The sequence below is a fragment of the Crinia signifera genome, chromosome 7 (assembly GCF_055691185.1).
Source record: "Crinia signifera chromosome 7, ASM5569118v1, whole genome shotgun sequence".
Classification (NCBI taxonomy): Eukaryota; Metazoa; Chordata; class Amphibia; order Anura; family Myobatrachidae; genus Crinia; species Crinia signifera.
Window position 1 is genome coordinate 192231662 of NC_139223.1, and position 24967 is coordinate 192256628.

The window sequence follows — 24967 nt, forward strand, 5'->3', positions numbered from 1 at the left end:
CTTCGCTCGCCACAGCTTTTATAACCTCCTCCACGCCCTAGAGGATGGTAGGGCATGAAATACCGGCTGTCGGCACATGTCGGCTCAAAAAACAGTGAAAAACCCATGTCGACATTATGACCAGTCGACCTTCCTCACGTCGACCTTTATGCAAATTCGACCTTAAGTCATGTCGACCTTGGCCCTTGTCGACCTTAAGTCAGGTCGACCTTCCTGCCAGTCGACCTAGTGGGGTCGACCTAATGACTGTAGACCTAAGTTCATTCTAATAGATGACCGCTTCCCGTATGTATATATCTATCTGTCTGTGTGTCTAAGAAATATATATGTGTTTATGTGTTTTAAACTTTTTTTTTTTTTTTTTTATTCATTATTAAAGGTTAAGTATTAACTCAACTCCCGGAGGGAATTAACCCCTTCACTAAAACCAAGAAACTGATCAATCTGCCTAATTTCTGGGTCCCTAAGTGTTAATAGTTTCACATATCGTTACTTGCGCCATTTATTACAATAAAAATTACAATATAAAGAGAGTGCTTTGCCTACTTGCTCAAAAGCAACACCGGATTAGCGAACAGGATTTCCCCATGAGATGAATGGATAATGTACTAACTGATATATGCCCATTATTTACCAACCTAATGCTGGCCACACATCAGACCAACTTTCCTCCAACCATCCAACTAGTTGGTTGTTAGGACTGAAAATCTGGTACTGTATGGAAGCAAATGCCAATAAGCTATTTGCTCACAAACTCAGGAGAATGGACAAAAACATTCAGGGAAATTGTTTAAATCAAATAGGTCCAACTACAGGACATTGTCTGAGTGACAATTGTTGTCCATTTTCAGATTTTGGAAACAAATTACTTAATTACAAATTACATTTGCTCCCATCCAGTACCAGGTTTTTATTCCATCCAACCAACTAGTTGGATGGTTGGAGGAAAGTTGGTCTGATGTGTGGCCAGAGATTTGGACATTTGGAAGAGGAATGTGGGCGGTTCTACGCTACAGCATAAAAGGGAATGTGATTCCACAGCATCATTCCCCAGGACAGCGAGTAAAGGAATGGTAAGAGTCTACTTACTGCTGAGTGATAGAACACTTATATCTGTATTATACATGTATTAATAAATGTTCTGCTATAGGAGGTGTCCGTGTACATTCTGCTGGTGGCCATGCTGGCCGGCCTAGTCACTGCTCGGGACTCATGTGGTAAGTCAATTCTATTAATATTTACATCTATAGCGCATAATCTGTTATTCTGTCAGATATGAAGATGTTTCTACATTGTATTGATCCCTAAATTGTAACGTTCTCATCTTGCTACCAGCAAATATTAAGGGGTTCTACATACTTGGTCTGGCTGGGCTGCAGATGATTCTACCCTCTGTCCTAGATTGATTTGATATTGTCATAGGTAACCAGCATTCTACATACTTGGTCTGGCTGGGCTGCAGATGATTACACCTCAGGTGCTGGATGTATTTAAATGCTTTGGTAATTGATCATTCTGCACACTGCTTTAGATATCAGAAATGTGTTATTGACAAACTTAATTTTGCAAGTTAAAAAGCAAATCTCTGTTGCCTATGTGAAGGGAGGAATATCTTATAACTCTTAATGACACATGCTATCTTGGAATACATGGATGTTTATGTAGGCAACTTTTATTACCATTCATTGTAGTAGGGGGGGGGGGTTGGGATTGGGTGGGGCGAGTCCAATTAATGAGTGCAGATGCATTTAAAGATCATTACATAGGCTGTGTGCATGGTTTAGCTGTGTGCATAATAGTTTTGAGTGCATCATTTTAAAGTGCGGCATAATCAAAATATAACTGTGGCGTTACACTGAAGTGGGACAGAAGCAACAACTGAGAAAACCAAAGACTGCTTTTGAGTGAGTTCAATTTATTCTCACGACATACTACCTCTGGCTGCTTAATCTGGCTACTCAACCATAACATCATCATTTTTACATCTGCAAACAACTTTTACTATCCCTGTTAATTATTGTATTTGCACTGTCAGTTTTGAAAATGCCCAGCTGTACCTCTAATGACTTCACCTGTCCTGCTCTTCCATTGATTTTAGGTGTCCCCCAAAATTTTATTCTTGGCCCTCTTCTCTATCTCTACATGTCCTCTCTGGGTGAGCTTATTTGCTCACTCGACTTCCACGATCACATCTATGCTGATAACACTGAAATCTACCGCTCCTTTCCTGACCGCTCCCCCTCTATCCTCACTCATATCTCCAACTGTCTCTCTGCTGTCTACTCTTGGATGACCCAGCTCATTTTCAGACTTAAAATATCAAGGACTAAGCTGACCTCTTTCCACCCTCCTGCATAAAACCCAACCATCTCTCATCCTAACCTACTGTTTATGCTCACCTCTTTCCCTTCTGTGTCACCCCTGTCTGTCTAACCAGTGTTCCCTCTAAGCTGTGCGCGCGCACACACCTTGACGAGCATGCGCACAGACATTACAACTGAGCGCACAAAGCAGCAGTGGTCCCTTTTTGCAGTTGTGGACTCAATTAATGTGTGTTTCACCCATTAACTACATTGTGTACTGTATTTTGAATGTTTAAATGTTTAATATCACTTTGAAGTAAAGTTAACACAAATGCTGAACGTAATTTTCCAGTTATATATGTGACGCACAAAAATGTAAATTTCATTCCAAAGTTGCACAGCCAAAATCTTTAGCCGCACACAGCTTTCGTAAAATTAGAGGGAACATTGTGTCTAACCCTCCCTTTTTAGAATGTAAGCTCTCACGAGCAGGGCCCTCTCTCCTCATGTGCCTTTCTTAGAATATATAAACCTCTGCCACCCTGATGATTGCTTCAGTGTCCTGTCCCCTGATGCAACTATCCGTATTAACCATGTACTTGTTCTAAACGGTCTTGTGCTGTAATTTGTTATGTGTTTTTGCTAATAACTATACTCTGTGAAGCGCTGCGGAATATGTATGCGCTATATAAGAGACTGTAAATTAATAAATAAGGGGTAAATTTCCTAAAATTGGAGTTCTATTGAAGATGGGAGGATCTATTGAAGATAATAGATTGTATCCCATCTTGAGAATTGACTCACATCTGTGCAAATTTACCCCTAAGTATCCCCAAAATGTAACAATGCAGTCCCTACTTTTCCAGCAACAGCCACATCTAATGTCATATGGGCTACCTTCACATGATATTTTGGGTGAGGGATCTGACCTCGCCTGTGATTTCGGCACAGCAGGTGTTGCCATATAGGCAAGTGGCTTGCATAGAAATATAGATATTGTTTTATACCATCTTTAATGTAATGTGACTTTAACCATAGTATATATTATGTATGTGTGTGTATATATAAAAGTAGGAATAGCTTAATAATTAGGATATCAGAGTTTAATGTTTAGACATTGTAGTATAGCTTGTGTTTTACTAAATAATATGAATGACCACTTTGTAACATATCAAATGCAATTTAATTAATTTAGGAGACAAAATATATCTAAGGCATGCTAATTAGCAGATAGAGATATGTTGATTCCCCCAGTTCCATACATCCTTATTAACCAAGTATAAACAAAGTAATGTACTTCACACCCCAGGATGCAAATAACAGAACCAGGGCCGGTGCTAGGGGGTTCGGCGCCCTCCTGCAAACTATAAACTTGCACCCACCCAAACTTTACAAAGGGAGGGGTGTGGCCACACAATAATGCTCCCACTCCAATTTACACTACACAGTAGCACTATCTTATTCACGTGCCGTAACTAGCCATTTTGGTGCCATGTGTGAAAAAATAGGGACAGTGCGCGCCGGCGTGGTCACATAAAAGTACCAATAACACCATAATCCCCATAACACATTATGCTTCACACCTCAAAGCCCATAACACATTATAGTAACCACACACAGTAATGCACATTATTCGTAATGCCACACATCATGATGCCCCTTGCACAGTATGCAGAACACCATAATGCCCATTACACATTATGCCACACACTGTAATTCCCCTTACATAATATGCCATGCACTATAATGCCCATATGACATTGACACACATTATGCTACACATAATGCCCCGAGTACTCCTGCATATGCCCACATTTGTAGCGTTGCTTATTCATAACACCCACACCAGTTGCGAAAAGTAGTTGCTCTGCTTACAAGTAGTGCCCACATCAGTTGCCGACAGTAGTAGCACTGTGTAACCATATGCCCACACCAGTTGCCGACATTAGTAGCGCTGCCTCTACACGTGCCCACACCAGTTGCCGACATTAGTAGTGCTGCCTCTACACGTGCCCACACCAGTTGCCGACAGTAGTACCGCTGCCTACACACGTGCCCACACCAGTTGCTGACATTAGCAGCGCTGCCTATACACATGCCCACACCAGTTGCCGACATTAGTAGCGCTGCCTATACACGTGCCCACACTAGTTGCCGACGTTAGTAGCGCTGCCTATACACGTGCCCACACCAGTTGCCGACATTAGTAGCGCTGCCTACACATGTGCCGACACCAGTTGCCGACATTAGTAGCGCTGCCTACACATATGCCCTCACCAGTTGCCGACATTAGTAGTGCTGCCTACACAAGTGCCCACATCAGTTACCGACATTAGTACACTCACACTTTACAATGGTGGAACTGGCAGCTCATCCTCTCCTGTTTCCTGGTGTCTTCAGTCAGCCTTGCTCCCTTGTAGCCACGCCCCCTCCGCCAGTAGCTCCGCCCCCTTTCGGACCCTGCCGATGACCAGCTGATAATGAGCAAGGAGGGATCGCTGTGCCTCCGGCGCTGCTGCCTGTGGTGAAGTGTGACAGGCGCAGCAGCAGCCGGCAGGCACGGAGGACAGCAGAGGATGCACAGCAGGGACGGCGCCTACCTGCTTTGCATCCTCTGCTGAGTGGGTAGCGCCGGCCCTGAACAGAACAATAAGACAAAAGGGTATTTAAGCATATACTAGTTAGCACAGACTGTATATGTTTAGCAAATGCAAACTAGCTATTGTCCAGTTATACTGCGGGACAGGATACAACCGTTTAAACTGGGGTACTTCAAAGGAACTCATTTGTGATATAAGAAAAGAGGTAGACTGACACAAGCAGGAGTTTGGGAATGTTGAGTTTGGAAGAGTAGGAGGCGTGCAACCCCCCCACCCAGGAGGACACCCAGCACCCACACAGCCAGGTGCCCCATGTCTGCCAGCAGTGCTCCTGGGGTGGTCTTAGTCCTACAAGTACCAACACTGTTTTTTGTAGTGGCCCAGCTTTCAATCTCCTCCAGGTGACCCTGTGGGCTACAGCACCCTGCGCCTCATTGACCAGCTGTCTGATGCGTGATAATATTCCGGGTGTCTTGTTCACCGGCGGGGAATGTCACAGCGTTTGCACGGAGCCGTTTTCCGCAAGTACCGCACAGATCAAGGTGAGCAGGAGGCAGGCTTATTGTTATCAGCTCCCGTCGGCCGCCATGTGTATTATGTGCAGGAGCAGCGTCCCCTCCTCCACTCACACTGCTGTCCGACTCGGAGGAAGAGAGGGAGGAGGCGGGTGCTGCTGTACACAGGCACACACATACCGCACTGTGATAACGTGCTGCTACCGAGCCCGGCTATAGCCTGTGTCAGCGCTACATGGCAGCACAAAGGTATTGCTGTACGGCGGCGTTGGCACCGCAGCAGTCAGTTGGACAGGTCAGAGGGGACCAGGAGCGCAGCACTACAGATCGGTAACACAGATCCGATCTGCGGTGTGGGGGGTGAGCCCTTTCATGGCGCAATGCGAGGTGACATCACCTGGAGCTTGAGCTCCACCGTAGCTACACTTTTGTGTGAAAGGGGGGGGACAGGAGGCAGTGCTCAAACTGAGCCTTGTTTAGGGGTGTGGCCATGCCCCCGCTGTGAAACGTGGGTGCAGGCATTGCACAGTGGGGGCGGGGCCACAATGATGTGATTCGCAGCATCAAGTCCCTGTGGACCCCCTGCCGAGGGGGGATTTGGGAGGCTGGCGGGATTGCAGGGGACTTGCACACCTTCCCAGGGGACCAGTAGGCTGACCTGATTTTTGAGCCTCCCAGCAATTCCGGGTGGGTAGGTAAGTATGCTTTTCTTTCTCTCCAATTTTATCCCTGTTTTTCGGGAGCCTCTTGGCCATTCCGGGAGAGCACGCAAGTATGGCTAAAGTATTGATAGGCTACAGAAAAGAGTAATCTGTTTCAAACTACTGTGTCACTAATGAAATACCTGATTTAAAAAGATAAGTCTTGAGCCTGTACTTGAAGGTGTCTGGAGTTTACTGCTTAAGGAAGCGAGTTCCAAAGAATTGGAGCTGCTAAGATAAAGACTCAACCCCCAAATGAAGTATGAGAGGTTCAAGATAATAGGGCCCATACATCAAACAGCTATTGGGGTAATTCCCCATTCTGCTGATGCCCGGGTCAGGAGATCCTGAAAATCCAGAATGTTGTAATCCCAGATTTGCCAATTCATTCCCCAAAAGATTGGTATAAAGTTATCAATGAGTTGCGGTCCTACAGGGGCAAAACAATACCTCAAAAGTTAGTGTGGGGTTCATGTAGAGTCTCATGATCTGTTCTTTTGTGGAAAATACAGATTTGTCAACAGCTCAAACAGTACTCTAGCCTGCAGTGATCATGGTCATTCCTATGGACCTAGCCCCAGGATGAATAATGGATTGCTAAAACTGTGGCAGGGCATGCTGGGATGTGTAGTTCCACAACAGCTGGAGGGCCATGAGTTTGACACCACTGGCTTACACTACCGTTCAAAAGTTTGCGGTCACTTGTTTTTTAAAGAAAAGCACTTTTTTTTTTCAATGAAGTTAACATTGAATTAAATAGAAATACACTCTATACAATGACTATACTAGCTGCAAATGTCTGACTTTTAAAGGAATATCTATATAGGTGAATAGAGGCACATTTCTAGAAACCATCACTCCAGTGTTCTAATGGTTCATTGTGTTTGCTAATTGTGTTAGAACTTAGAAGACCAATGGATGATTAGAAAACCCTTGTGCAATTATCTTAGCATAGCTGAAAATGGGTTTGCTTGTTATTCCTTTAAGCTAGTTGAGTACCACATTTGTGGGTTGGATTATACTCTCAAAATGTCCAGAAAAGGAGAACTCTCGTGAAATTCAAAAGGCTATTCTTGTTCTTAGAAATGAAGGCTATTCCATGCGAGAAATTGCCAAGAAACTAAACCTTTGCTACAACAGTGTGTACTACTCCCTTCAGTGAACAGCACAAACAGGCTCTAACCAGAGCAGAAAGAGAAGTGGGAGGCCCCGGTGAACAACTGAGCAATAATACAAGTACATTAGTCGTTTGTTTGAGAAATAGATGCTTCACAGGTCCTCAACTGGCCGCTTCATTAAATGGTACCCACAAAATATCTATTCTCTGAAGGGAGTAGTACAGACTGTTGTAGGAAATGTTCAGTTTTTAGGGGTTTTAGGAAATATTTAATCTTAATGAAAAAGAATGATTCATGTGTAGGGCCATATATCCACATACTGTTGGGAATCCCTTTAGAAGTACATCCTGGTCCTTTTATATGTGATTTCAGTCTTTTACAACCAGTCATGAAGGCCGGAGCCTTGCTCCCCAACTTTCTGTAACATCTAACATTTATTATATATTATTAGATAACCCCGCCCTTCATGAGAAGAAGCTGAGCATCCTCAATCTACTGGCCTGCTGGAATGAGGATTCTGATTGTTTCAGCAACTCCAACATTAATAAGTATCGGAGCTGCAAAGAAATTAAGCAGGCTCACTATGGTGCCAAAGGTGAGTAATGTGCAGGGGCAGATTGAGAGGGAAAACCGGGGTATGATGAAGGGGGTGGGATACTTCCTCCTCAAAGGTACAATCACAGCCTTCCTTGAATCTTTTGCTTCAAATGTATCTGCAAACCGGGCCTGAATAACCAATAAATAGGGCGCCAGGACTGAGGGGGGTGGGGGGGGGGGGGGTTGGGGGGGGGAAGGGGGGTGTTGCAGGTGACCGCTAAGGAATACAATTAATGCACTAATTTATTCCATGCTTGCCAGCTATCACCCGTCCTGATGTACTGTGATGGTTAAAGTTCTTAAGGTGACTGATGGAACCATTACTTTATGTACTTTGTGCTACAGCGCCAGCTGGGCAGCCTAAAGCCAAAGTCTCCTTCACACACCACAAGCTTTAGATCATACATGCCAGTTGTATAACCTTCATTACCTACACATGGGCAGTATGACTGGTGAGTCCCTGAGCGCCCATACACGTGTGTTTGGCAGCATTACAAGGGGAGCTACATGTGTATTAGCCTAGGGCACCTGGATCCTTTAGTCGGGCCCATCTATGTAGTTATGCTTATGCTGGTGCTAAAGGAGGGAACATTTTTGCAACGACTGAGACACCCACCTTCAGTGTCTACAGGTGCTGCAATCTTGCTTTGTGTGTCTTTACCATCAGTTACACCATTGAAACTTGCACCAACCCTATGCTAGATGCAGATCATCCCACAGCAAATGAGCGATTCATTGTCTCTGTTCCACCACATTCAGCAACTAAAGAGCGCCCATCATATTCTAATACACTTTTTTTGTGTGTGTATCCAAATCTGTAATTGTATTTTATATGTTTCTGTGCAGAAACACCACCTACTGTACAATAACATTTTTGGGTACTTGTTTCCTAGCACGGCGCCACCGACTTATCTTATGGCATCGGGTCTATCATATCGGGTCGCATCGCATGCGATGCGATCAGACCCGATTTTGGTACTTGTCTAGCATCACGGCGCCCATCGCATTGCAGACAATTTGGCATGCGATGCGATATTGCACGATGTTCACCAATGTTATACAATTAAAAAATTGTATGCCATTGTATATGGCATACAATGCAATGGGATGCGATTATAACTTCTATAAGCACCCTAATGGGTGCTTACAATGTTAAATCCACCCCCCCCACTATAACCGTGAACCCGAAGCGTGGGGAGCGACGCGTCCTCTGACCTTTTCATACCCCCACTATCCACGTCGGCGTGGAGTTTATCTTTTAAAGTGTGGCGAGCCACCGAGCCCGAAGCGTGGCGAGCGGACGTGTATACCTGTGAAGTTATGCGGGGCTCGCCACACTTTGTAAAGTCAACTCCACGCCAACGTGGATAGTGGGGGTATGAAAAGGTCGGAGGACGCGTACCGCCGGTCTCGCTGCGCTCGCCACGCTTCGAGTTCACGTCTATAGTGGGGGGTGGCGTGGGGGTGCATTTAACATTGTAAGCACCCATTAGGGTGCTTATACAATTTTTCATCGTATAAAATCGCATTGAATCGGGTGTATGGCATGCGACGCGATCAAAAAATAGTGCGATCAATATCGGGGGCGCCGTGATAATACACAAGTACCCCCTTTTTTTTTTTTTTTTTTTTTTGGGCACAGTCACCCTGATGGGTGATTAGTATGTTAAATGCACCCCCAGACCTGATTTTTAATTGTACAGCCACCCTGATGGGTGATAATGCACCCCCATTGTTAATGCCACCCCCACTATCAACGCCATCCCGAAGCGTGGTGAGTAAACCAGTACTCATTTTTGGTTGGTTCTTGTGCAGATATCTTTGTGTTTTGCCCACAGATACACGTTTTTGCAGCTCATTTTTAATATTTGTGTATTATCTATAAAGATAGTTTATGTGCATTGGATAGATGAGTTAGTATATCTTTAAGAATCTAGCAGCACAGCAGAGAAACGTGATCAGGAACAGCCCCCCCCCCATTACATTATTATATATGCACCTCCAGGCTGCTCCCCCTGTATATAATAACAGGACCCCACAGGCTGCTCCCCCTGAAAAGTTTTACCTGATCTCTGAGTCTTGACACCGGACACAGAGGCGGGAAGCAGTGTGGGGGGGGTTTTCATTCCCCTGATAAGTGTAAAAAAATACTTCTATATTTATTTAAGTTAGGCTTAGACATCGCATTTATACAGGAGGCCCATTTGGTTCCCGCAGAAATCCTAAAATTAAATACTTTGGGATGGTCGGTCTTATCATCTGCCCCATATAATTCAAAGGCTAGAGGGGTGGTTACACTGATTAGAAGACACATCCCCGTCACGACCCACTCTCTTCAAACTGACCCCGAGGGACGTTTCTGTATAGTCGATATAACTATCCATAAGACCCGATATATCCTGGCGTATGCGTCAAATGCCAATAAAGTCAGTTTTTCATAACCATAGCCACTAAATGACTCGCTTACGCTCATCAAAATATAGTTTTGGCAGGTGACGTTAAACTTACGGCATCTACTATCCTAGACCGAAATGACACGACTTCCACTAGGCGTTCCAACCCAAAGTATGGTATTAAATACCTCCTTAACCAGCTACATTTAATAGACGTGTGGAGGGCATGCCACCCCATCGAGAGGGAATACACATGGCTCCCTCTCTAGAATTGATTACGTTCTTATGTCCTCTTCGTTGTTCCCTAAGGTCATGGAAACTGCACTGGAACCCATTACTTTGTCAGATCATGGGGTAAGTTGGGTGGCTTTGGCGACATTTGTATATAAAGGTCAGATTCGACAGTGGAGATTCCCATCCCAGCTGACAGACACTCAATCCTTTCGTAATATGCTGGAAGCGGCCTGGATGGACTATAAGCATAACAATCTCCAGACAGAGAATGAATCCCCACTTTTATTCTGGCAGGCGTCCAAACCAGTACTACGGGGTAATATTATCTCTTATACCTCAAAACATAAAAAAGACTCCCAGAGATTAAATCTTGAGGCCCAGGCTGGACTGACTGAGGCATATTAGGCATTCCAAAATTCCCCCACATTGGCCAATAAAGCTAAATATAATGAGCAAAAAAACCTTTTTGATGCTTTATTATCACAACTAGAATCTAAAATCATATTTTTTGTGACAGGCCAGATTTCACAAATCTGGGAATAGGTCTAGTCGACTGCTAACTAATTTGTTGCGTGGCCTCCAGAGGGCAGACGGCACAGTGATCCATATTGGGCCACAGATTACTGACACGCTCTGTAACTTCTACGAGGCACTCTACTCCCCACCCCTTAACAATGATCAGCAAAGGGAGACCTTCTGGGAGTCCCTCTCCCATCCCACACTAGACGCAGACTCCTCAAGTTCTCTGCTGACGCCCATAACTGAGGAGGAGGTCTTGGCCACGATAAAGTCACTTAAATTAGGCAAATCCCCCAGGCCCGGATGGCCTCTCAAATGAATAGTGTAAACTTCTTGCTCCCAAACTAACTAAACCCCTGTCTGCCCTCTAACTCAATACTACAAGGCACCTCTCCCCCGTTACATTTTAATTTGGCCATTCTTAAAATTATCCACAAACCTGGTAGAGACCCTCTCCTCCCTGGCTCCTACCGACCTATCTCCCTCTTAAATACAGATTACAAGATCTTCACTAAAATCCTGGCAGACAGACTTAAATTTAAACTTCCCTCCCTGGTTCACTCTGACCAAACGGGCTTCGTTTGGGACGCCATTCCGTCCTTAATGTATGTAAGGCCTTGACGGTTATGCAATGGGTGGAGTCTACTGGGAGTCCTGGGCCTTAAGCACTACTTTCACTAGATGCCGAGAAGGCTTTTGATCTGGTCACATGGGATCACCTATTTTACACTATTGAGAGGTTTGGGCTCCCGGTGGACTTCATCCGTACCATTAAACTACTATATCATCATCCCAAATCCTGATGAATAATTATTTGTCCAGCCCAAAATCACTGTTCAGAGGAACTAGACAGAGGTGCCCTTTGTCACCTCTGCTGTTCGCTCTAGCAGTAGAACCCCTGGTGATAACCTTGAGAGCCTCGCAGGTCTTTACTGGAATAGGAGTGAACACCTCCGAGGTCAAATTAAGCTTATTTGCAGACTATATACTTTTTATTTATATCTAATCCTCACGTCTCGATCCCTGCCATACAACAGATTTTGCTGCACTTCTCACATTTTTCAGGTTTTCGGGTAAACTATGATAAATCCTGCCTACTGCCCCTGTCTGCCTCCTCTATATATTTCAATTCATCCTCTTTCACTTCGCAGTTTACTGTCTGTTCACACACACTTACATATCTGGGAGTCTTGATTCCTAAAAAACTAAATGACCTCTACAATGCAAATATTCCCCCTTCCTATACATCGATTGATAAGCTGTTGACTGGATGGATGGACTTGTCTTTGGTGGGCAGAGTGGCAGTGATTAAGGCTATAGCCTTCCCTAAATTATCCTACCTCTTGCAGATGTTGCCACTGCAGCTCCACAATATAGATTTACAAAGATTTAGGTCACTATTTCTTAAATTTACCTGGGCGGGGAAAAAGGCCCGTATACCATACAACTGACTAAAACTCAATAAGACTGATGGGGGATTTGGCATGCCTGACATACAAGCATTCTCTCAAGCAGCGCACTTTAGATATATCATAGACTGGTTTACAATCAGATCAGAATATACCTCCCCTCCCTTGAAAAACAGCTATTCCACCCATACTCCCAAGCTGCCCTCCTACATTCCCCACTTAAACTGATACCTGATTAGATATTTGTACTCGGATCTTATTGCAGCAGGGAAAGAATCTCAACATCAGAAACTCCAAACCAGGTGGATATCCCTGATCTCCCTGCGCCGGCTGGTCTTTTTAAAAAATTCCCATTTACCATGAGATACTTGCAGTTGGCTGCTTTACAGGAGACTCACATAAAATTCCTAAATAGGGCATACATAGCGCCAGTGCAGAGGGCACATTTTGTCCTCAGTGACACTGGATCTTGCTACATATGCCAAAAATCCAATGCCTCCTACTACCATAACTGGGAGTGCAGGAAAATCAGATTCTTTTGTGATAAGGTGATTACTTTTATAAATAGTACTTACGCCCTGAAACTCCAGAAGCACCCGGCTGCATGCCTATTTTTATATTTTCAAGTGTGGGACCTTGGTCCTAAGAAACCACAGACTTTACCAGTCTTGACCAATATCTTAACAATTAGCAAAAAGCTAATCCTTACACACTGGATACACAGAAGTTCCCCTTCCATCATGGAGTTAAGGAAAGCCATCTTGAGTACACTATTTTACAAACGACATGCCTTGAGGGCAGACCTAGAGAAAGGCGCTCCTCGCTTTTATAAAAAGTGGGAGTTGTACATTCTTAGTCTTGATCAACAGGACCAGGGACGAATACAAAAAAAGTATTTGAATCCACATCCTGGTTCCTTCTCCGACCAGATTTCAGCTTAACACTGTTTTATATACCGTCTAATGTGTGGAGTCTTGTTACCTACGCATGATGTAATTGACTGTTTCAGGTCAAAATTGCATTTGTATTGACACGGTACACAGAAGGAGATATATAAAATGTATTGAAGTAAGTGGTTCTGTTCTGTCCCCCCCCCCCCCCCCCTTTTTCTTGTTTTATGATTACAAGTGTTGGTACTTATGTAGTATCTGGGCGCCCGATTTTGTGATTGTATGCCTTAACTTAAGGCATACAATCAGATGCAATATCGCATACGACCATATCGCATGCGATGACCCGATTTTTTTTTTTCCATAGGATTCAATGTTAAAATGGACTGAGTCCATTTTAACATGGAATTCAATGGGAAAAAGGGGTCCTTTTCATACCCCTACTATCCAAGTGGGCATGGAGTTGGATATAAACCTGTACCGAGCCTGAAGCGTAGCGAGCCCCGCGAGGGGACACAGAATACCGTCCCCTCGCGGGGCTCGCCACGCTTCGGGCTCGGTGGCTCGCTACGCTCGCCACAGGTTTATATCCAACTCCATGCCCACTTGGATAGTAGGGGTATGAAAAGGACCCCTTTTTCCCATTGAATTCCATGTTAAAATGGACTCTGTCCATTTTAACATTGAATCCTATGGAAAAATCGGGTCCATCGCATGCGATATGGTCGTATGCGATGGACCCGATTTCAAAATCGGGCGCCCAGATACTACCGCCCGATACTACATAAGTACCCAAGTGTTATAATGCTTTGTTGGAATGCTACAATAGTCCACGGAGAAGTGTCTAGATCTATATTTTTTTATTCAGAATGTTGACGTTGGGTCAGCTACCTTGCTTATATTCATAATAACTAGGAAACAGTCTAAAAAGAGACACTGGAACATAGAACAGTTAAACTGACCTTTATTAGACTTTGAATGTAACAAACTGCTGACAACGGAATAATACATAGTTTGAAATGTCTCTTAATGATGCTTCTCCGTTCGATTTCATCAATAATTTTTCTCCTCACGTATTTTTTGAAATACCTGATTATATGTTAATACGTTCCTGACAATGTATTTTCTGCTCTGTATGTTATGATGTTTTCCACTGTAAAACACAATAAAATTATTTATTTAAAAAAGAAATAAAGAAAGGTATGCCAAGATACAACATTATGGTTGTAGTAGACTATTTTCTATATAAAAAATAGTGCCTGACTAGCAGTTTACTGTTAATCCAAATCTGTAATGCAACTCTATACGAACGAACACCACCAGTACACATAAACTGAATAAACAAACTCAATTTGTCCACACCAAAAAAAAAACAATCACATTTGTCCCCAAAGGAAAACACACACACACACGGCCCCTTTCCCAATGCTTCTAAAGAGACCCCTTTCCACAGCAGTTAATGTTGTTCCCCATAATAGTGCCCTAGTTAATTTTCTAGACCACAGCAGTGCCTTAGTTAATGTTATGCCCCATAGCTCTGCCTTAGTTTATTTTAAGGACCATAGCAAGGTATGATTCATACAATGTTACACTGTAGGGCTGCCAGTGCACATTATGCAACACAGTACCCAATTCACATTAGGACAAATGTATTAAGCCTTAACAAGTGAATAAAGTAGAGGTTGATTAAGTAACAGCCAATCATCTTCTGTCATGCTACAGACAGTTTGAAAAATGACTGGAGCCTATTGGCTGGTCCTTTATCACCCTCTATCACTTGGCCCACTATGACATACATTATCCCCAGTTCCTATTATGCCACAATACAGAGCCTTAATCAATATTATGCCACACTTTAGTGCCTCCACATCATTTTGTGTCGCATTACAGTGCCCTAGATCATATTATGTCACATTTTAATGCCCTCCAGATAATTTCATACTAAATTCTAATGAGAAGGGATATATCTAGATATACTGTAGGACCCAATGCAAATGTTTGTGAGGACCCTTAAGTATCACCCAATGATGGTTTATGTATTTGACACATGCATCTGTGACATGGAAGGTGGCCTGTCTTAGCTCTGGGGGGGGGGGGGGGGGGGTAGATTTATTAAGCTCGGTGAAGTGATAAACTGTCTGTTTTTTATCACCGTCCAATCAGCTGCTACCTGTAAAGCTACAGGCTTGGTTTGAGAAATGACAGGTAAGAGCTGATTGGCCGGTGATAAAAACCAGACCGTTTATCACTTCACCAAGCTTAATAAATCTACCCCAGGGTCCCATAACAGCTGCAGCTCTGGGACTATAAAGCAGCTGCACCTATGGTAGCTATTCCTTTGTACAGAACACATGTATATGTGAAAGTGGCCCCTCTCCCCTCTGGGCCCCATAGCAGCTGCTCTCCCTGCACCTATGGTAGCTACAACCTTGGTACTAACCAATCAACTTATGTCATGCTGATTGATTCTTTTCGGGTTGTGTTTAAAAATGTCCATTAGGAGCTGATTGATTGGTGCTTGATCTCTCTCCAAGCTCATCTCTACCAAAGAGCTGTTATTTTGTTGCATAGGTATATACTGTATACTGTAGTTTATAAAGTTCTGGCAGTATATAGATATATTGTAAAGAAAAAAGTCTCTATCCGCACACACAATTCACTTTATTTGAATATTTTTGTTCTTTTAATACAGATGGAATCTACACTCTTACCACTGATGATGGGATTTCTTATGAAACCTTCTGTGACATGACCACCGGTGGAGGAGGTTGGACTTTGGTGGCCAGCGTCCATGAAAACTTTTTACTTGGGAAGTGCACTACTGGAGATCGCTGGTCCAGCCAACAGGGGAACAACATAAATAACCTGGAAGGAGACGGCAACTGGGCAAACTATAACACATTTGGGTCACCTGATGGGGCCACCAGTGATGACTACAAGGTAAGAAGGACCATTCGGGTCAGGATTCCTGCTATGTTATATCCCATTCAGCGTCTATTGCGGTAGGTGAGGTTGTTACTCTGTTATCTGGAGGTATAAATGTTTCTCTGACACACGTTACGTATCAATATTATTTCTCTTTTTGCTTGTCTTGATAAAGGGCATTGTAGCCTGAAACGTTATACAATGAAATTTGATTCATTGTCAATTTATTGTAAGCCTACAGAGTGCTGTCCAGCCTACAGCTACTTACTAATATTATTTCTCCTATATGGTCAGAACCCTGGCTATTACGATATATCGGCTAATGATGTGGGGATATGGCATGTTCCAAACAAGACACCACTATCCAAATGGAGGGATTCCGCCATTCTCCGATATCGCACAGATAATGGCTTTTTGCCTGATGAAGGTGGAAACCTCTTTAATCTGTACAAGGTAAAGTATGAATCAGAAGTATATATTTATTTTACAAGACTAATCAATATAACACTATAGCGACAGATGTAGATACAGACAGTATACAGTATCTCCTTTCTTTAAAAAAAAAGTGATTTCTTTAGGACAGGCCAGGCCAACCTGTGGCCGTCCAGATGTGATAAAACTACAAATCCCATCATGCCTTGCTACAGTTTTAGCATTCCCTTATAGTAAAACAATAGCAAGGCATGCTAGAACTTGTAGTTCCACAACAACTGGAGAGCCACAGGTTGGCCAGACCTGCCTTAGGACATCCAACACTACCATGTTCTACTTTCTGGGTACTGTAAGATGGGGGATCTCTAGGGGACCCATCCTAGACAAGGTTACTTTCCACTTTTGGGGACCCTATCATCTAGAAAATCTAGCCATAGTACTGTATATGGAAATAAGTTTAACGCTACAGATAAAATTTGAGCACTTGATGGCAAAACCACAGGTATGTCTTGGTCACCTGTGTGATGTATTTGTTTCCAGACACACAGGGGTATGCAAAGAAGTGGCCAAAAAATCGGGCGCACTTTAAATCCAGCCGCTATAGAATAAAACGGTAAAATACACAATATATGTCCCTCCAATTAACAATTGCAGCTCTCAATTGGGGACTTCTGTGAACCCCACAGAAACAAGAAACAATCAGAATGCAAATTACCAAAAAGATAATGGGCCAGATTCTCTAAGCTTCAAAAGTGATAAACAGCCAGCCAATCAGCTACTGCCTGCCATGTCACAGACTGTGTTTGAAAAATGTGAGGTACAGTAGGAGCTGATTGGTTGGTTATCACTCTCCAAATTATCACTTTTGAAGCTTAGAGAATCTGGCCCAATAAGAGCGCACCAGTAGTACTATGATATCTGTTAATTAATAATAATGAATTTATTCATAATTAGTGGTCATAGTATTAAACAGTTTAAAACATATATCTTAAACTAGTTAATAGACAGGTCACTAATACCCTTGCAGAGACAATGGTATTTTAGATAAGATCACAGGAGCCTTTTCCATATATTTGCATCTGAAAAATATATTGATTATATCTAGGCTCAGTGATGTAATTTTATTTAGCTATATTTGCCTCAGGTGTAAAGAATTTTATCCCGGACCCCTCAAGAGTCAATCGGGAAGCAATGCTTCCAATTGAACCTGTGAAAAGAGTGTAATCTCTAATGAGTAGAGGAATGGATTGTATTGTGGTCAGCTGAGAGTGCTTCAGGTGCGGGCGTACTAATTGGGCGATCTGAATGCCTAGCGCATGAACCAGAGCTCTCCGAGAACTGAAACTTTCTTATGGACTCCGCAGATTTCTGCTGTGTTGGTTTGCTTGCAGTCGGTGTCCGGTCCGAATGCACACCTACCACTGTTCGTGTACGCCCAGATTTACGCACAGTTTTGCCCACTTTGAAACCGTATCCTTGTGTACGCCCATATGATGCCCATGTTACGCCAATATTTTCCGAGGGAGTTCGGTGCACATTTGTAGACGGTATTGGTGAGAACGAGTGCACAGACGCTGTGTTGCACATGCGTATTGTGTTGCCTACGCATGCGCAGATAGCTAAAAAGCGCCCTCCGAAAGTCTGAACGGACCGCACCAATCAGAATAAGGCCCATAGTGATGACCTCACATTATGAACAATTTACTGCATTTGGCTTTCAAATTTTTTGACCTTTGAGGGATAACCTATTCGAAAGTATGGAGGTCATTATGGTTGACTCGCAAAGCTGCAAATTTCGCACCTTTGCAAGCCAACTAAACGCAGCCCGCGTGAACGTCCGCCCTACCCTCACAAGTCGAATATCCCAGCACGCATGCGAATAGATGTTTTGCATAGACACCATTCAGGATGCAGTCACAATCCCGGCGGTCAAAATCCCGACACTGGAATCCCGACCGCCGAAATCCTGGCACTTTGTCCCTCTGTGGGTGTCCACGACACCCATAGATGGAGAATAAATTAGTGTGCCGAGCGTAGCGAGCCCGCAAGGGGGGGCGATCCACATCCCACCCTTGTCGGGATTCCGGCGTCGGGATTACATACCAATCCCATCCATTCGCAGCTTGCGTGCGGGGCAGAAATCATTTGAAGGCCGCCGACCATCAAATGATTTCTAAAGCACTTGCAAATCTAAGTCACTCTCTGGTGACTCAGATTTGCGGCACCCTGGTACATGAACAAGGCAGGCAGCTGACATCCGATGGCATCTGCTGCCCGCCCAACACCCGCTACACTGACGAATCACCATTGGAACGCCCAGCGTTTTCATGGCGACGACCAAGGAATTGCTGATCGTTCCCATTGACCTAACCCACGCCGGCCCCACCACGCCCCTTTCCCGCACTGCTCTGTGCGAACTGGCCAGAGACTATACAAAATTCACAAAGGGAGCCAGCACATTGACATAAATGCTTATGCACATGTGCAGTAGCAAAACATCGATCCCCATACGAAAGCACGAGGAGCGTGAAGACCTTTCTCTCACCCAGTTATGCTCTAGGTAAGGAAGATTATTAGCACTGGGGATGAGGTGGATATCACTTTTCAATATTAATAATAGTATTACTAAGCATAGTAAGAGTAAAGCCCCGTACACACGAGGCGATGGGGATTGAAATGACCTTATAATATGAATTACAGGGCCGGATTACGTGGGGTCCAGGTAGCGGGGATCCGTGCAGCACCGCAGCAGGGTCCATGCAGCGCTGGGGAGGCAGTGGGGTCCCTGCGGCGGATGGGCAGTCAGCAACGGGGTCCCTGCAGCTGATGGAAACTAGTAGCGCTACTAGTTCCCATCTGCCGCAGGGACCCCCTGCCCGCCCCGCGCTGCCTGACCCCTCTGCCTGCCACCCACCCGACACTGCCGCAGCAGTGCCGGTGTGGGGGCACCGGATGTGTGGGGTCCCCTGTTGCCCCATGAATAATCCAGCACTGATGAATTATGTGCATCCCCAACAAGTTATAAGAAATGATAAGAAAGCACCTGGTGATTAGAACAATGCTGTACACATTCCAGAGTAAGACGCTACCTTCATTACCTGCTTTCAGAAATACCCACTTATATACAATACTGGCAGCTGCCCCAAAAACAATGGACCCGCACCACCTGTTGTGTATGATTTTGGAGATGCAGAGAAGACAGCTAATTACTACTCACCACGGGGAAGAGGTAAGTGTTTGTCTATGGAATGTATCCTGTTTGAAAAAAATAAAAATACATATATATATTTCTATTAAACATTTTATGGGGTGCATATATCCTGCCGGAACTATATACCTGATCTGTTGCCCACAGATATGGATATTGGTAAATCGGGCAGTATCACATCCCCCATAAGGTCATGTAGGGCTGCTCAGGGAGTGCTGGGCACGCGCACATAATGATGATGCCATTCCCCTCCGCCTGATGCTCCGCCCCTCCACACAAGGCCCCACCCGCTTTATGGACACACTGATGGCACGGAAACTCCTGACTTGGAACCTCTGAAAGATGAGATGTATGATCACCATTATATACTATTGTTGTTGTGGTCCTGCATTTGCCGAAGGAGTTTCATTAAGCATATATATATTTTATTACTATTTGGAACTGTCAGTAAACCTCCCGTGTGTTGTGGCTGTTATGTATGTTACAATGGTGTTGTATAAATAATAGTGAGCTGTATTTCTCACACTGTATAATCAAACCTTAAACCCTGTTTTGCAGATGAAATCACTGCTGGTTTTATCCAATTCCGTGTGTTTAACGCTGAGAAAGCAGCGCTGGCGTTATGTGCCGGAGTGAAAGTGACCAATGGTTGTAACTCGGAACATGTAAGTTGCTGCCATTCACCACCTGTGATACTTTCCCAGTTAACCATGTGAATACTGTAAGTTAGGATTTACATTACATAGACCTATGAGTGAATATAACATTATGCTGCTTTCACACCGCAAAACCTGCTTAGACCAGGTATTTAAAAGTTTTTTTTTAAACGGGTCAGAGCAAGTTTAACCCCTTTCACATTGCATGTAAATACCTGGTCTAAAGCAGGTTTGCGGTGTGAAGGCAGCATCAGCTGGCATTGGCACATGGAAGTGGTTAGTAAATAAAGGTTACTACAGAAGTCAGGCAGCGTTATATAATACATGTCACACCTGGGTATATATATAATCTGGCTCCCCTGCTACTAGAATGGCTCCCGGTGGTCTGAGTGTCAGCTCTGCGGGTCAGCAGACACCCGTAGTCCCGAAGGTCTCTCCGAGCCAGGTAGAATCGGGGAAGCAGCACAGTAATATCGGCCATCCTCCTATTCCCATCCCTGGTGTCAGCAGCACATGTTTCCTCCGCTGTCTGTCCCCCAGCACTAACCACACGAACCGCGGCAGCCTCTCCTCATGTTTTCCAGCTGGGAAGCGCAGCCTGCGAACATCGTGTGCAACGAGAATGCAGTTTCCGGGGCGGGCAGGAGGGAGGCGTATGGGCTGCTGTAAGGAGGGCTGTGCAATGTCACACACTGCATACCTCGCTGCTTCTCTGGGCACACATCACAGGTACCCATCCCCCGGTACCTGAGGCAGGGTACACTGAGCATTAGCTGGTCCCCTCTGAGCCAGCGCGGTGCATATTTAATGAACCGGCCGCTCATTACACATGCGCACATGAAATGAGCGTCCGGCTCATTAAATATGCACGGCGCTGGGGACCAATCGTGCTCACTGCTGCCTGGGTACCGTTTCAGACCCGTTCAGACAGCAAAAAAAAAAACGGGTCTGCAACGGGTAGGACCCTGCTTTTTTTACCGTTTTTAAATACCGGTTATTCTAAAACAGTAAATTCGCTCTGGATCTTTCAGACTGCACATATAACTGTTTTGAAACGGTAAAAAAACAGCAATATACCGGTTAATATGTGCGGTCTGAAAGGGGCATATAGAACCGTAAGGGCCCAGTTCTGAGGTGTATGGTGGAGGATGCCGGTGTGGAGCCAGATCTTTAAATGGCCAGATGTATCAAGCTTCAAAAGTGATAAAATGGAGAGTGATAAACAACCAACCAATCAGCTCCTGTCTGACAATTTTCAAACACAGTCTGTGACATGGCAGGTAGGAGCTGATTAGCTAACTGTTTATCACTCTCCATTTTATCTCTTTCGAAGCTTGATACATCTGGCCTAATTTTTGTGCAATCAAAGAGCATTCCTAGTGGCAGGTGGAGTGTAATAGCAGTGTTGTGGGCATGTAGCCAGGCTTCCCTGCCAGTTGAGAATGGATGCCTTTATATGATTTTGGGTCACCCAGTATGAGGTATGTGTAATAGCATTAGGGGCCCTCGGGCAAAGCAGTGCAGTGTGGCCCTTAACTACACAACCTCATCTCTCGACACCCCTTACTAATAACGTTGCTTGTGGTGATGTCCAGTTGGTGGACATCATCTCTACATTCAGGGCTTCATTTTGGTGCACTCGCAAATGCAAATTCTCTCTCTCTAATGGACAAAACCATGTGCCCTGCAGGTGGGGTAGATGTAACATGTACAGAGAGAGTTAGATTTGGGTGTTATTTTGTTTCTGTGCAGGGTAAATACTGGCTGCATTATTTTTACACAGCAATTTAGATATCAGTTTCAACACACCCCACCCAAATGTAACTCTCTCTGCACATGTTACATCTGCCCCACCTGCAGTGCAGCATGGTTTGGTCCATTAGAGAAATAATTTGTTTTTGCGGGTGAACAAGAATCAGGCCCTCAGTGTGACTTTTCCCTCACATGCCAGCTGCCCACCAGCTTTTCCCTCACATGCCAGCTGCCCACCAGCTTTTCCCTCACATGTCACCTGCCCGCCAGCTTTTCTCTCACATGTCACCTGCCCGCCAGCTTTTCCCTCACATGCCACCAGCTTTTCCCTCACATGCCACCTGCCCACCAGCTTTTCCCTCACATGCCACCTGCCCACCAGCTTTTCTCTCACATGTCACCTGCCCGCCAGCTTTTCCCTCACATGCCACCAGCTTTTCTCTCACGTCACCTGCCCGCCAGCTTTTCCCTCACATGCCACCTGCCCGCCAGCTTTTCCCTCACATGCCACCTGCCCGCCAGCTTTTCCCTCACATGCCAGCTGCCCCCCAGCTTTTCCCTCACATGCCAGCTGCCCCCCAGCTTTTCCCTCACATGCCAGCTGCCCCCCAGCTTTTCCCTCACATGCCAGCTGCCCCCCAGCTTTTCCCTCACATGCCAGCTGCCCCCCAGCTTTTCCCTCACATGCCAGCTGCCCCCCAGCTTTTCCCTCACATGCCAGCTGCCCCCCAGCTTTTCCCTCACATGCCAGCTGCCCCCCAGCTTTTCCCTCACATGCCAGCTGCCCCCCAGCTTTTCCCTCACATGCCAGCTGCCCCCCAGCTTTTCCCTCACATGCACCAACTGGACACCAGCTTTTACCTCACATGCACCAACTGGACACCAGCTTTTACCTCACATGCACCAACTGGACACCAGCTTTTACCTCACATGCACCAACTGGACACCAGCTTTTACCTCACATGCACCAACTGGACACCAGCTTTTACCTCACATGCACCAACTGGACACCAGCTTTTACCTCACATGCACCAACTGGACACCAGCTTTTACCTCACATGCACCAACTGGACACCAGCTTTTACCTCACATGCACCAACTGGACACCAGCTTTTACCTCACATGCACCAACTGGACACCAGCTTTTACCTCACATGCACCAACTGGACACCAGCTTTTACCTCACATGCACCAACTGGACACCAGCTTTTCCCTCACATGTCACCGGCCCACCAGCTTTTACCTCACATGTCACCTGCCCACCAGCTTTTCTCTCACATGTCACCTGCCCCCCAGCTTTTACCTCACATGCCCTGCTGCCCAGCTATTTCCTCACATGCCATCTTCCCACCAGCTTTTCTCTAGCTTGCCTTGTTTTGCCTGCTAGCTTTTCTCTTGCATGCCACCTCACATGCAGCACCCCTACACATTACATTTTCTCCAGCATGCCATTATATGTCCACCATTTTTTTGCCCCTACTTCCTGTCAGTTTTTTCTTCACATGCCCCTCTGTAGAACAGATTTCTTTCCCTCACATACAGGATCTGGGGCGGGATGCTTTAACATTTCTCGTCCCCCTCCGCTGGGCTTCGCATTGTTAATGATCGCATATGCTGTAACACATACGATCATTAACGCAAAGTACAGTTCTTGCGCTCCCTTGCAATGCGGCATCGGCACTGGTCTTCTGGGTCTGAGACCTGGGAGTCCATCTGCGCATGTGCAGAGCGACGGGGATGGCGGGGGGCATGCTGGGTGGGATCTGTGACTGATCCCTCACAACACAGCGGTAAGAAGCCCATAGGCTTCTGCAGGGAATCGCCAGCTTTTGCCGGTGATTCATTCCGCAGCGCTGACACTGCTGAGGAGGGTGAGAGAATACAGAAATGCAGTAAAAACCCCGATAATGGTTTTTTTACCGGATTTCTGGTTTAGAGCATCCCGTCCCTAGTCACCAAATTTTCCACCCAGATGCTACCACACATACCCTGCTCACAGGTATTTACTGAATGGAATAGTGGAGGAGGAGCACTCAGGGTGCCCTTAGATCCTGCTTAATGCTGCGAGACGGTAGTGCAGCACTTTTTTTTCTACCTTTAACTTTCTAAATATGAATCTGTGTGTTATGTTACAGCACTGCATTGGTGGAGGTGGCTACATTCCTGAGGCGGACCCCAGGCAGTGCGGAGACTTCACAGCATTTGACTGGGATGGAGTTGGCACGCACACTACATGGAGTAGTAGCAAGGAAATGATTGAGGCTGCCGTACTGATCTTCTACCACTGATCCCGCTGACTAACTTTAATATTGGATAAATACAGAAACATTTGAGAACAGAAAGGAAATTATATTTTTTTTATAGAATTACAATAAAATCAGAGCTAGAATTCCATTCCAAACCTAGGGATACATTTACTAAGATGGGAATTCTATTGAAGATGGGATGTTGCCCATAGCAACCAATCATATTCTACTTTGTTATTACTACTAAAGCTATAATTTAGCACCTTCTAGAATATAAATATATAGCATCTCTTTGGTTGCTATGGGCAACTTCCTATCTTCAATAGAACTCCATTCTTAGCAAATTTACCCCGTGGATTTTTGATTAATACCCTAGGCCTGGCCTTAAATGTATGATTAAACATTCTTTGTAAAGTGCAGTTGGCAGTGAACCAATAAATTATAATATGTATAAGGCAAAGACTTTGAA

At 44.9% G+C, this 24967-nt stretch overlaps 1 protein-coding gene across 1 annotated transcript; it reads left to right on the top strand.

Moving 5' to 3' along the window:
- The first annotated feature begins 1062 nt into the window (after window positions 1-1062).
- Window positions 1063-24967, top strand: LOC146020996 (intelectin-1-like). Its single transcript, XM_083154751.1, has 8 exons — window positions 1063-1073; window positions 1151-1217; window positions 7689-7832; window positions 15972-16219; window positions 16499-16657; window positions 19745-19865; window positions 20403-20509; window positions 24388-24967. The coding sequence occupies exons 1-8, from the start codon at window positions 1071-1073 to the stop codon at window positions 24538-24540; spliced, it is 1002 nt and encodes a 333-aa protein (XP_083010877.1). The 5' UTR covers window positions 1063-1070; the 3' UTR covers window positions 24541-24967.